Source organism: Gopherus flavomarginatus, chromosome 1, assembly GCF_025201925.1.
Source record: "Gopherus flavomarginatus isolate rGopFla2 chromosome 1, rGopFla2.mat.asm, whole genome shotgun sequence".
NCBI classification, from domain to species: domain Eukaryota; kingdom Metazoa; phylum Chordata; order Testudines; family Testudinidae; genus Gopherus; species Gopherus flavomarginatus.
Window position 1 is genome coordinate 376,631,966 of NC_066617.1, and position 14,413 is coordinate 376,646,378.

Below are 14,413 nucleotides of genomic sequence, written 5' to 3' on the forward strand. Positions count from 1 at the left end.
TCCACAGGCAGTTCAGCTCAGATGAGGTGCAGCACCCGTTACACGGCACTCCAGACAGCAAGATTGCATATGACACCTGTAGGTACACAAATCTGTAATGATTCTGCACCCCCAAACACCACTTCCCTTCACCTTTCCCACACACTGGGTAGATGTGTCACCTCATGTGAAACATTCTTTATTGCATTAAGTGAAAGAAAGCATAGACCAGAAAAGCAACAGGCACTGCTAGTCAGTGCATCATACGGAGCAATCAGAGATGCCTACGAGCATTGGGAGCACTGCACTCCCATGCATGGCACCAAACATGACTGCTTTTCAGCAAGGAATTGCTTCCTCAAAGCATCTCTGATCCTCACAGCCCTGCGCTTTGCCCTTCTAACAGCCATGGTCTCTGGCTGTTCAAACTCAGGCTCCAGGCGCTGAGACCCAGCGGTCCATGCCTGAGTGAAGCTTTTACCCTTCCCTTCACAAATATTATGCAGGGTACAGCACACAGCTATAAACACAGGGATGTTGTCATCGGCCATGTCCAGCTTCCTATACAGACCTCATCATCGGGCCTTTAAAACAGCCAAAAGCACACACAACAGTCATTCTGCAGCAGCTCAAGCCATTGTTGAACAGCTCCTGGCTGCTGTCAAGGCTTCCCGTGTATGACTTCATAAGCCAAGGCATGAAGGGGTAGGAAGGGTCTCCCAGGATCACACTGGGCATTTTGACGATGGTGATCTTGTTGTCTGAAAAGAAAGTCCTGGCTTGCAGCTTCCTGAACAGGCCTGTGTCCCGAAAGATGCATGTGTTGTCCATCTTTCTGGACCAGTCTGTGTTAACTTCCATGAAACGTGCACAGTGATCCACAAGTGCCTGGAGAACCATGGAGAAATACCCCTTCCTATTAATGTACTCAGAGGCTAGGTGGTCTGGTGTCAGAATTGGAATATGTGTCTCAACTATCACCACTCCGTAGTTAGGGAACCCATCTGTGCAAAGCCATCCACAATGTCACATACATTGCCCAGAGTCACGGTTTTTCTGACCAGGATGCGATTCATGGCCCTGCAAACGTGCATTAACATGAATCCAACGGTCAACTTGGCCACTCTGAATTGGTTAGTGACAGATTGGCAGCTGTCTTGAGTAGCCAGCTTCCACAGTGCACTCACCATGCACTCACACTTCATCAGCAGGGCAGCTCTCATTCTCATGTCCTTGAGCCACAGTATGGCAGAGAGCTCATCACACAGTCCTGTGCCAGTGCCTTTTCTCATACAAAAGTTCAGCAGCCACTGCTTGGCATCCCAGACTTGCTTGTTTTCCGAGCCCCAAAACTGGCGGTCCACTGTGGTCATCATGTCCGTGAATGTCACAAGCAATCTCGTTTTGTCTCTATTACAGGTGTCAACATCTTCATAGGACTCCTCATCCACACTTCCCATTTAGAGAGTAGCTGGACTGCTGTTTGTGACGTGTTAATGAGACCCATCAGGGTATTCATCAACAGTCTGGGATCCGTTCCCACAGACTGAAAAGTTGGACAGAGTGTGCAGTACAAAAATTGTTGAAAGATGGCATCAGATTCAGATGGAAAGGATCAGACTGCTGGGATGAGAACCGATGCATGACAGGGTATTGAGACAGGACCCAGGTTGCCCCAAGAGCCCCAGCCCCCTTCCCACAAACCTTAGCGGATGAAGGGGAAGAGGTGCTCTGTGGGTTAGCTGCCTTGTAGCAGGGTGGTCACCCGCTCCTGCCATGAGGGGTTTAAAGACAGTCCTGGGAGAGGGCTGTGGCAGGGAAAAAGCTACTAGGCTGATTGGAGAAGCAGCCACAGCTGGGCCACGCCCCAATCAGGCCTCAGCTCGCCCTATATAAGAGGCTGGGAGCCAGGAACTCAACCGTCCCTCTGTCTCTCTCTCTCGGGAGAAGGGCCTGGCTGCAGGGAGCTAGAGGCAGGGTACCTGAGTGGAGCAGGGCTGGGGAAAGGCAGAGGAGCTGGGGAGCTCCAGCCTGGAAAGCCCCAAACTGTGGCCTAGCATAAGGCCAACATGTACTGGGGGTTGCAGAGGGCAGGCCAGGGGTAGGGGTAGGCCAAGGCAGCAGGTCCAAACCCAACCTTGCCAGTGAAGAGTAGGCTGATACTGCAGTCTGCCCCAGGGTGCGGGGGCTAGACGATGACTGGCAGTAGCCTGATACTGACGGGAGGAGAGGATAGTTTGTGAGGCTCCCCAGAGAAAGGAGACCCTGAGAGAAAGGGGTTACTGGCAGGGGGCAGCACCCCAGATAACAGAGCACCAGGTCCGGGAGGGACACGGTGGCCAAGCGGCAGCAGGACACCGGCCTGCAGACGGCACTCCGGAGCCTGGACGAGCTAATTCCCAGAAGTGACCAGCAGGAGGCACTGCAGGGGTGAGCCCCCCACACACTTACAAGTGGTGGAGAATGTGGGCAGAATTGGTCTGGCCAGAGTAAGGACAGCGGAACTATTGCCCAGAGACACTGGAGTGACACAGGGGATGATGGATCCCAGGTGCACCCGGGTTTTCTATGTGGAGTCCCCAGGTGTAGTCCCTGGGTTGGCCCCAGTGTCAGCACACCAGAGGAAGGGGGCTGATGACCTGCAGGGGGCTGGGAGACCCATAGTGGACTGTGGGAGATGCAATTGGCCCCCAATGGACAGATGGCCCAGCTGACGGGGGAGCAGAGGGCCCTGATAAGGGTCCTCCAGAAGGAGTTCAGGAGGAACTACCGAGGGCCGGAGGAGGAGCCCAGGCCCAGGAGGCCTGTCATGGAACGGAAGGCGTGTGATGCCTGTGCCAGGTGTGGACACAAAAGGTGGAACTGTCCCTACTGGGCTGGGGGCAGGGTGCCTCACCCATAGTAGGGACAGCGGCAGGTCCCTCTGGCAGTCTGCCGGGTGAGGGAAGCCAGGAGACTGTTGCTGTGTTGGACCTGTGGGCGGAAGGGCCATCTATGGTGACAGTGCCCTGCCCAAGGGCCATGGCCCAAGGCAACCCAGGGAGGCCTGGCCTGGCGAGGGACCAACAGAAGAACAGAAAGTCCCAGGCAACCCACAAGCAGGAAGCCTGCTGGGGCTGCCAGGAACTGGGCCATCTAAAGAGGCACTGCCACCTCAGAGGGACTGAGCAGTGGTAGGAGGAGGTGCCTGTCTGCCCGATGGGAATAAACATGTTGAAGGTGGTGGCTGGGATGGAGAGGACCCCTCAAGATGCTAGGACCCAGACCGTCGCCATGCCAGTTATGAACAGAGAGACCCAGACGGACTGGGCCCCGCAGAAGGCCAGGACCCAAGTGGTTGTTGAGAGAGTCGCAATAGGCACCCAGACCCTCAGGGAAGAGGGTCTGGCGGAGTCTGGCCTGCGCGCATAGCTGGAAGCCTCAGAGCGGGTCCACCACAATGCTGAAGCGAGGGCTTTGTACCTCGCGAATGAGTATGCGGCTGTCACCAAGCAGGAGCCCCGCTTTTGGAAGCAGCTGGAGGACTCCGGGAAGAAACAGGCAGCTCTGGAGGCACATGGGTGCGGTGTGAGGCGTGGATTGCCAGGCACAGAGTTGCAGCGCTACGATGGAGGCAGAGGCAGCAGGTGCAGACACACTGAGGATGACTGGGTGCGGCAGCTGCGGCATGTACATGGTCCTAGAGGGAGCACCTGAAAGGAGTTTCATCTGCATGAAGTGTCGTCTGATAGAGCTGCTGGAGGAAAAGTTAAGGGGACTGGAGATGCAAGTGGAAACTCTGGCTGAGTTTAGAAGGGGATTTGAGCAGATGATGGAACACAGACATGATGAGGCACAGGGGACAAGCTCAGGCGAGCGGACAAAAGCAGGACCTAAGGACTCTGAGGAGGGACTGCTCGGTGAGGACAGTGGACGGTGGAAGCATGTCACTAGGAGAACCAGACAGAGGATAAGACGGGCCAGCGATGGACAAATAGAACTCAGGAATAGGTTTGCTGAGTTGGGAAATGAAGATGGAACACAGCGGGCTGCTGAAGGAGTAACGGCAAGGAAGAAGAGGCAAGCAGCTAGTCCTGCAGATGGAGGGGAGCAGTCAGTGGAGGCAACATCAAGTACGAGCCCTAGGAGGATTGTGAGGTCAAATACAAATCAGGAGGAATCACGGCCAGCTGCTGTGGGGGATAGACCGGAGAATCGCATTGTCACCAGGAAAAGGCAAGTCTACGTGATTGGAGACTCTCTACTGAGAAGAGTAGACAGGCCTGTAACTAGACCGGATCGGGAGAACAGAAGAGTGTGCTGTCTGCCGGGGGCTAAGATACAGGATGTGGACTTGAGCCTGAATACGATCTTAGCGGGAGCGGGAAAAAGTCCGTTGATTATCCTTCATGTGGGAACGAACGATACAGCTAGTTACTCACTGAACTGTATCAAGGAGTACTATTTCAGACTGGGGAAGAGGCTTAAAGACATCGAGGCTCAGGTGATCTTCAGTGGGATTCTGCCGGTTCCTAGAGCAGGGCGACGAAGGAGGGACAAGATTATGGCAATCAACAGATGGCTCAGGGAGTGGTGTTATAAGGAGGGCTTTGGGATGTACGGTCACTGGGACGCATTTACGGATAGACAACTGTTTGCTCAGGATGGACTTCATCTCAGCAAGGAGGGAAATAGGATTCTAGGATGGAGGCTTGCTGACCTCATCAAGAGGGCTTTAAACTAGAAAGTTGGGGGAGATGGTTGGGAAATGTTCGGGAGATCTCCACGCCAGAACATAACCTGGAGAGGGAAGTAAACAAAGTGAGCGGGGATACCCTTGCGGCCCCAAGATTTGATCCAAGGAGGAATAGTGGAGTAGAAACCAGAGTAACGGGTGATGCTGGTGGCAGACAGTTTGTGCACGACGGGGGAAAGAATGTCACTGACGCCAAACGCCGAAAATTAAAAGGTTTGTACACTAATGCGAGGAGCCTAGGTAACAAGATGGAGGAACTGGAGTTACTCGTGCAGGAAGTGAAGCCGGATATTATAGGGATTACCGAAACCTGGTGGAATAGTACTCATGACTGGAGCACGGGTATTGAAGGCTATGTGCTGTTCAGAAAAGACAGGAAGAAAGGCAAAGGTGGGGGAGTAGCCTTGTACATCAATGATGAAATTAAATGTAGCGAAATAAGATGCGATGGAATGGATAAGACGGAGTCCGTCTGGGCAAAAATCACGCTGGGTAAAAAAGCAACTAGAGCTTCCCCTGAGATAGTGCTTGGGGTATGCTACAGACCGCCGGGATCGGATTGGGATATGGATAGAGACCTCTTTAATGTCTTTAATGAAGTAAACACAAAGGGGAAATGTGTGATTATGGGGGACTTCAACTTCCCGGATATAGACTGGAGGACGAGTACTTCAACAAATAATAGGGGTCAGATTTTTCTGGATGTGATAGCGAATGGATTTCTTCATCAAGTAGTTGAAGCACCTACGAGAGGGGATGCCATTTTAGACTTGGTGTTGGTGAGCAGTGAGGACCTTGTAGAAGAAATGGTGGTAGGGGACAACCTTGGTTCGAGTGATCATGAGCTGATTCAGTTCAAACTAGATGGAAGGATAAACAAATGTAGATCTGCAATTAGGGTTTTCGACTTCTCGAGGGCTAATTTTAAAGAGTTAAGAAAATTAGTTAGGGAAGTGGATTGGACGGAGGAATTAGTGGATTTAAATGTGGAGGAGGCCTGGAATTACTTTAAGTCACAGCTGCGGAGACTGTCAGAAGCCTGCATCCCGAGAAAGGGGAAAAGAACCATGGGCAGGAGTTGTGGGCCAAACTGGATGAGCAAGCAACTCAGAGAGGGGATTAGACAAAAGCAGAAAGCTTACAGGGAGTGGAAGGAAGGCAGGATCAGTAAAGAAAGCTACCTTGCTGAGGTCAGAACATGTAGGGATAAAGTGAGGAAGGCTAAAAGCCGCATTGAACTGGAACTTGCAAAGGGAATCAAAACCAATAGTAAAAGGTTCTACAGCCACATAAATAAGAAGAAAACAAAGAAAGAAGAAGTGGGGCCGCTATACACTGAGGATGGAATGGAGGTTAAGGATAACCTAGGCATGGCCCAACATCTAAACAAGTACTTTGCCTCGGTTTTTAATAAGACTAGTGAGGAACCTTGCGATGATGGAGGGATGATAAACGGGAATGTGGATATGGAAGTGGATATTACTGCAACTGAGGTAGAGGCCGTACTTGAACAGCTCGATGGGTCGAAGTCGGAGGGCCCGGACAATCTCCACCCGAGGATATTAAAGGAACTGGCGCGTGAAATTGCGAGCCCGTTAGCGAGAATTTTTAAGCAATCGATAATCTCGGGTGTTGTGCCGTATGACTGAAGGATTGCTAATGTAGTTCCTATTTTTAAGAAAGGGAAAAAGACTGATCCGGGTAATTATAGGCCTGTTAGCTTGACGTCTGTAGTATGTAAGGCCTTGGAAAAAATTTTAAGGGAGAAAGTAGTTAAGGACATAGAGGTCAATGGTAATTGGGACGAATTGCAACACGGATTTACTAAGGGTAGATCGTGCCAAACCAATCTGATCTCCTTCTTTGAGAAGGTGACGGATTACTTAGATAAAGGAAATGCGGTAGATATAATTTACCTAGATTTCAGTAAGGCGTTCGACATGGTTCCGCACGGGGAGCTGTTAGTTAAATTGGAAAAGCTGGGAGTGAATATGAAAGTTGTAAGGTGGATAAGGAACTGGTTAAAGGGGAGACTCCAGAGGGTCGTATTGAAAGGTGAACTGTCGGACTGGAAGGAGGTCACCAGTGGAGTCCCTCAAGGATCGGTTTTGGGACCGATCTTAATTAACCTTTTTATTACTGACCTTGGCACAATGAGCGGGAATGTGCTAATAAAGTTCGCGGATGACACGAAGCTGGGGGGTATTGCTAACACGGAGAAGGACAGGGATACTATTCAAGAAGATCTGAACCACCTTGTAAACTGGAGTAATAGAAATAGGATGAAATATAATAGTGAAAAGTGCAAGGTCATGCATTTAGGAATTAATAATAAGAATTTTGGATATACGTTGGGGGCGCATCAGTTGGAAGCGACGGAGGAAGAGAAGGACCTTGGGGTACTGGTTGATAGCAGGATGACTATGAGTCGCCAATGTAATACGGCTGTTAAAAAAGCAAATGCGATTTTGGGATGCATCAGGCGGGGTATTTCCTGCAAGGATAAGGAGGTGTTAGTACCGTTGTATACGGCGTTGGTGAGACCCCATCTGGAATACTGTGTGCAGTTCTGGTGTCCCATGTTCAAGAAGGATGAATTCAAACTGGAACAGGTTCAGAGACGGGCTACGAGGATGATCCGAGGAATGGAAAAACTGCCTTATGAAAGGAGACTCAAAGAGCTTGGCTTGTTTAGCCTGGCCAAAAGAAGGCTGAGGGGGGATATGCTCGCCCTATATAAATATATCAAGGGGGTTAACGTTAGGGAGGGAGAGGAATTATTTAAGTTTAGTACTAATGTAGCCACGAGGACGAATGGGTATAAACTGGATATTAGGAAGTTTAGACTTGAAATTAGACGAAGGTTTCTGACTATTAGGGGAGTGAAGTTCTGGAATAGCCTTCCGAGGGAAGTAGTAGGGGCAAAAGACTTTCCTGGCTTTAAGACAAAGCTTGATAAGTATATAGAGGGGATGTTATGATAGGATCGTTAATTTGGGCAATTGATCTTGAATTACCACCAGACAGGTCTGCTCAATGGTCTGCGGGGTGATGTTGGATGGGATGGGTACTGAGTTGCTGCGGAGAACTCCTTCTTGGGTGCTGGCTGGTGACTCTTGCCCACATGCTCAGGGTTTAGCTGATCGCCATATTTGGGGTCGGGAAGGAATTTTCCTCCAGGGCGGATTGGCAGGTGCCCTGGAGGTTTTTCGCCTTCCCCTGCAGCGTGGGGCACGGGTCGCTTGCTGGTGGTGTCTCTGCAGCTTGAGGTCTTCAAACCATTTTTGAGGATTTCAATAACTCGGTCCTGGGATAGGGGTTGTACAAAATTGGATGGGTGGGGTTCTGTGGCCTGCCTTGTGCAGGAGGTCAGACTAGATGATCAGATTGGTCCCTTCTGACCTATGAGTCTATGAGTCTATGAGTCCAGGCCAGGAGACTCTCCAACCCCGAGGGGTGCTATCTTGAAGGGGATGTGTGTGTAGTGGGGTGGTCTCCCGCTCCTGCCTTGAGGGGTTTAAAGACAGCCCTGGGAGAGGGTTGTGGCAGGGGAAAAGCTACTAGGCTGATTGGGGGAGCATCCGCAGCTGAGGCACACCCCAATCAGGCCTCAGCTGGGCCTATATAAGAGGTGGTTAGCCAGGAGCTAGCAGAGTCTCTCTCTGCCTGTAGAGGGAGAAGGGCCTGGCTGCAGTCCCCCCAAACTGGCCCTGTGTAGAATTTTTGAAACCTAATGTGGCCCTCAGGCCAAAAAGTTTGCCCACCCCGTTCTATTTCCTAAACATCACTGGTAATTAACTATCTGGATTAACATAAGGTTATTATATATAAAGCAGTTAAAGAGAGATCACCAGAAACTTTACGGAGACATATAGAAAATGATATTATTGCTCCCAAGTTCTATCTAATAATATTTCCTTTTCATTTCTGAATTAATCGAATAATGCCCTAGACAGGAAACCATTGGTTACACTGGTCACCTCTAACAAGCTGACAGTAAACGTAGACTACTAGAGTCATGAACTTCGTCCAGTTCTTTGATAATAAAAGTCTACATATAAAAGTTCCAGCCTACTTAAGGTGGAATGGCCATAATTACCATTCACATACTTTTCTAACCTGACTCCAAAGGGTGAATCTGGGTCAATAGGCTGCAAGTTGCTTAACTCTTTCTGGCTATGTGTCACACAACCCCTTTTACAAGGCCTGGGGCTGTTTCGTTTAACAATCAGGGGACCCAAAATGGAGAAACTGGAACCAGAGTGCGCCCAAGGGGGAGCTCTGGGAAGGGTGGGCTGAAGCAATTGGAGAGTGTGGAGGAGCCAAACCAAAGCTAGTCTCAGGGCCTTGGTGCTTGGCGGGCAGGTTTCTGCTCCCAGAGGGAGGCACTAGAATGGAAGCTGCACCGCTAGAGTGAGCCTCGAAACCCAGAGGCAGAGGCAGGGCCTGAACAGTCTTGTTCGTGGGCCCCAAACACACTCAGCTGGTGAGCGTCCAGCTGCACAAGCTTCAGTGGAACTGTGACAGAAAACCTGGAGCAGCTACTCAGATGTGGAAGGGGAGTGGGCCTGGCCAGGGAGGTGCCACAAGGCATTTTCTTCATCCAAATGTGTCTCCTTTGCCTTCTGTGTTTCCCCAAGTGCTCTTGTTCCAGTATTAATCTATCTGGTCTTCCCTGAGGGAAATGTTCCTGGAACACACGGTGCCTGTTTGGGACCAGGGAGAGAGTTTGTGTCTCCCTTGGAAAGTGCTCCCCAGAACGGCAGAGACAGGGAGTCCCTGTTCCAGTGGGTTTTCTCTCATCTCGCCCCCCTACTCTCTATCTTTCCTCATGTATTCAGGTCCAGCTCTCTCTTTCCTTTTTAACTCACCCATATACAAACGTGTCTTCCTCCATCTATCACTTCTAAGTCCCTGGTCATTACCAACTAGGATCCTGCAGCTGTGGTACCCTATAGATTAGCCTGCTTGCTTGCCTATATATCTTTTCTTATAAGTTTCTTATTTTCTAATGGATTTGGTTATTTGTCTTATTAATAAGTTTACAGATTAATATTGGAGTATATTTCCCCTGTAACACAAGGGACCTGCAGGCCACATCCTGTATGTTGAGCTAAAGCAGGTAGCAAAGATGAAAAGGTTTGGGGAAAAGTGCAGCCAGAACCTCCTGTGGAAGTTGTGGAAATGTAGGAAGAGGGGTTGCAACCTTGCACATTCTCCATAGGCATGCGCCAGGGTCTGCCTCATGCCACTAAATGGGCAGGCATCTGGAATGGGGGTGAACTGGGCCATGTACCTGCCTGTGCTCACTGCTCCATGAAGGACCCACCAACCAATCACCCTGGTGGGCAATGGGATCGGGGTGGAGTACTTTCTGGCCCACCGGGTTTCCTTGCACTCTGAAGGTGGTACTATATCCCACCACATGGTATCAGGGCATCTGAGGAAGTGAATTGTGCGGAGCATGAGCATGTAATGTTGTTCCCTTGAAGGAACTCAGAAATGAACTGGCTTCAGGTCATGCAACCCGCTTGGATCATAAAAGGGAGGGGGTAGAGTTAGTCATGGGACAGGAACCCAATAAAAAATTCCAGAGGTCCTGGGGTGCATCATAGCATTCTTTCTCAGATCTGAATCTTAGAGTTCAGAAAATGAGATACTAGCATGAATTTTCCTAAGCTTAATTACGAGCTTAGATTTGATAGGCTGCCACCACCCAAAAATATGGTGTTTTGGGGCACTCTGACCTCCCCAACCTTCCCTGGGGACCCCAAGAACCCAGACCCCTTGGGTTCTTAAAACAAGGAGAAATAAACCATTCCCCCACCTTCCCCCTCTCAGAACTTCCCTCCCTGGGCTATCCTGAGATATTGATCTAACCTCTTAAATCACCATACAGAGAAGCATCTCCCTTCCCTTCCACAAAGCCCACGTCCAGACTAACCCGCGGCATCGGCGGGTTAAAATCGATTGCTCGGGGATCGATATATCGCGTCTAGTCTGGACGCGATGTATCGATCCCCGAGCGCGCTTACATCGATTCCAGAACTCCATCAACCCGAACGGAGTTCCGGAATCGACACGGAGAGCCGCGGACATCGATACCGTGCCGTCTGGACGGGTGAGTACCTCGATTTTAGAAATTCGACTTCAGCTACGTTATTCACGTAGCTGAAGTTGCGTATCTAAAATCGATTTTAATACCCTAGTCTGGAAACAGATTCAAGGAAAACACAGAGAGATTTTATCTCTCCCTCCTTCTGTCTCCCCTACCCGTCCTGGTGAGTTATCCCAATCCCCTGGAATAACACAAAGGAAACAGAAAAAAAAATCAATCAGGTTATCTAAAAAGAAATCTTTTAATAAAAGAAAGGAAAAAGTAAAGAATTATCTCTGTAACTTCAAAATGTCAATATACAGGGTCCTATAGTTTACAGATACCAGAAAGAGACTTTCCTCACAGTACCAATACAAATCAAAATATTCCCAGCAACTACACATATAAAAGTTAACCAGCCAGATCCACAAATGCAAGTAGTGTAAAACAATTAAAAAGCCTAAACCGCCTGTTTTACTTACTATATGAAAAGAAACTTAGAGAGCCTGTAGTAATGTCTGGTCTCTCTCAGACCCTCCAAGAGAAGAACAAAGAACAAAGAACTCACACCCAAACTTCCCTTCACCCGAATTTAAAAGTATCTTGTCTTCTGATTGGTCTTCTGGTCAGGTGTCCAGTTTCCTGCTTGTAACCCTTTACAGGTATAAGAGACATTAACCCTTAACACTCTGTTTATGACAGGGTGAGGTTTGGATGGGGAGCATCCCTGTGGCCCACGGAGATGGGCAAAGAGGGAGAAGACCACTAGTGCTGCGTCTGTACTGATGGTGATGCACAGCCTGTCTCTATCTCCGGAAAGGGTAAGGGGGCTGCACGGAAGAGACCAGCTCCTAATGCATCAGGGAGCAGAGACTAAAACAACACCCGCTGAAGTTTGCCCAAAGACAGGGGAAATGAGACAACCCTTCGGCAGCAGTGGTATGGAATATGGAGAGGACAAATATAAACAGGGCTTCTCTCATCCCTCCCCTCCCACCTCCACTCTGTGCCTGTGGCCAAGGCTCAGGCCAACCTGAACTAAGGTCTTCTGCTGCTCCAGCCGGGGTGGCCTGGGCTCTTCCCCTCCCTTGGTGATTCCTATAGTGGCTGGAGGCTTGAACTTCTCCCAGCTGAAGCAGAAGCAGGCTGGGCTCGGGGCTCCTGCCCCCTTCCGCCAAGCTGCTTCACATCAATCAGATGAGGATTGGAATGTTCTGTTCATTCCCTCTGAAGCATCTGGCACTGGACACTGTCAGAAGACAGGCTACTGGGCTACATGGACCATTGGTTTTACCCGGAACAGCCATTCTGATCTTCTTATTTAGACCCCCGCTTCCTATTGGAACCCACTGTACCCCACCCCCCTCCCAGAGCTGAGATAGACCCCAGGAGTCCTAACGGGGTCTCTCTCTCCAAAGATCAGAGGGGTAGCCATGTTAGTCTGGATCTGTAAAAGCAGCAAAGAGTCCTGTGGCACGTTATAGACTAACAGACGTATTGGAGCATGAGCTTTCATGGGTGAATACCCACTTCGTCAGATGCATCCGACGAAGTGGGTATTCACACATGAAAGCTCATGCTCCAATAAATCTATCTCTCCAAAAAGTTAGTAACAAAGTAAGAATAAACATTAAAATTTTAGCACTAACCAGTGACCTTAACTAACTTGCCATAAGACCTGAGAACATATTGGTTTTAGACATGACAGGGTTGCAGCTGACAAGGGGAGGGGAAGAAAGGAGCAAGGGACAGGGGCAGGGCCTTGGGCAGATGAAACACAGTAGAGTCGAGACTTGACAGAAGAGATGAGGCAAGATTGCAATTTCAGGGATCCAACTGCCAGTAATTAGAAAGGTGGCAACCCAGTGTAGCGTGCATAGACTGACTCCCCAGTTCATCACATTGACACAGCACAGTAAGGACAGGGAAGGGTTTAATGTCTCTCTGTCTGTCCAGTAAGTGATTCAGGGAAGAGGCCCCATCACCATGCATGAAGCAGCTCTGCATGGATCTCAGTCTGAGAGCCAGAGCACAGGGAGAAAACATTTAGGTCTCTTTATGAGTAAAGAGCTGGAGCAGCCTGACCCGGATCTGTTTGGTTCTCCCCCCATAGATGATGGGGTGGAGCACGGGGGGCACCACCAGATACATACTGGTAATGAGAACACGTAAATGCAGTGGCACTTTGTGGCCAAATCGCTGTGTGAGGGAGGAGAATAAATCTGGGATGTACAAAGCTACGATGGCACAAATATGAGAGATGCAGGTCCCAAAAGTTTTGAGCCGGGCATCCTTTGTGTGGAGACGGAAGATGGCCCGGAAGATCAGAGTATAGGACACAGAGATAAAAAATAAATCCATTCCTATCTCAGAGAAAAGATTAAACAGGCCGTAGTAACTACTGATGCGAATGTCAGTGCAGGCCAGCTTCACCACGGCTATATGCCCACAATAGAAGTGGGGAATGATGTTGGTTCTGCAATATGGCCACTGCTTCGCCAGGAAGGGATAGGGTAATGTGAGTACGCCACTACGGAGCATCACGGCCAGGCCTACCTTGGCCACAACAGAGTTTGTCAGGGTCATGGAATATCTCAGAGGATGGCAGATGGCCACATAGCGATCAAAAGCCATGGCCACAAGGATTCCAGACTCCATTGTTGAGAAGGCATGGATAAAGTACATCTGAGTGAGGCAGGCACTGAAACTGATCTCCCTGGAATTGAACCAGAAGATGCTCAGCATTTTGGGTACAGAGGATGTGGACATGACCAGGTCAGTGACAGCCAGCATGCAGAGGAAATAGAACATGGGCCCCTGAAGGCTCGGCTCCATCTTCACGATGAACAGGATAGTGAAGTTCCCCAACATGGCTAAGGTGTACATAGCACAGAAGGGGATGGAGATCCAGATATGGGCTCTTTCCAGGCCAGGAATGCCCAGCAGGATGAAGGTGGGGGGGTTGGTGAAGTTGATTGTGTTGGAATCTGACATGGAGTAGGGGAGAAGGTGTCCAACTCTGATGCATAAGGGTGTCTCCTGCAGGTACCGTATTTTCTCCTGACTTTCTGTGTGTTCCCAGGATCTCGGGTGATGGTTGCAGTAGAAATATCTGAATGGAGAGACAACATTAATATGACACACTACATGCACTAGTGGAGGCTGTTCTCATGGGAGAAGCAGACTGATCACTCTTCACACACTGAAAAATTATGCAGAGAAAATAACTATGAACAATGTCCCTACTAAATCCAATTCCATATTTTGTAGTGCTCCCTGGATTAATAATTCCTACACTTTGTAATGGGGGAATCTTAAGAGACACCAGCAGGAAACAGAAGTGCGGATAGTGGTTATCCATCATTGTTCCTTAATGCAATGAGAGCCAGGCTAGGGAGCCCATACTGTGGGGAGTTCCCAATTCATCCATTTCTTTGAAATCTGAGTGGAAAAAAACCCAAACTTTTGGGAATACATGTGCTGGGAGAAACATCCCAACTAGAATATACTTCAGGGAAAAGACTTGGGACCCATTAATAGTAGCTCGAGAGAAACACCTTATCATTTGCAGTAGTGGAGAAATCAAAACAATGTTCCCATGA

At 49.4% G+C, this 14,413-nt stretch overlaps 1 protein-coding gene across 1 annotated transcript; it reads right to left on the reverse strand.

The window, feature by feature from the left end:
• Window positions 1-12,857: 12,857 nt before the first annotated feature.
• On the reverse strand, window positions 12,858-13,805 carry LOC127049973 (olfactory receptor 52E4-like). Its single transcript, XM_050951465.1, has one exon. The coding sequence runs from the start codon at window positions 13,803-13,805 to the stop codon at window positions 12,858-12,860; it is 948 nt and encodes a 315-aa protein (XP_050807422.1).
• Window positions 13,806-14,413: the final 608 nt, after the last annotated feature.

Bases quoted from the DNA above. Each gene is read 5' to 3' on its own strand.
- LOC127049973 (XM_050951465.1), bottom strand. From the start codon at position 13,805: ATGTCAGATTCCAACACAATCAACTTCACCAACCCCCCCACCTTCATC.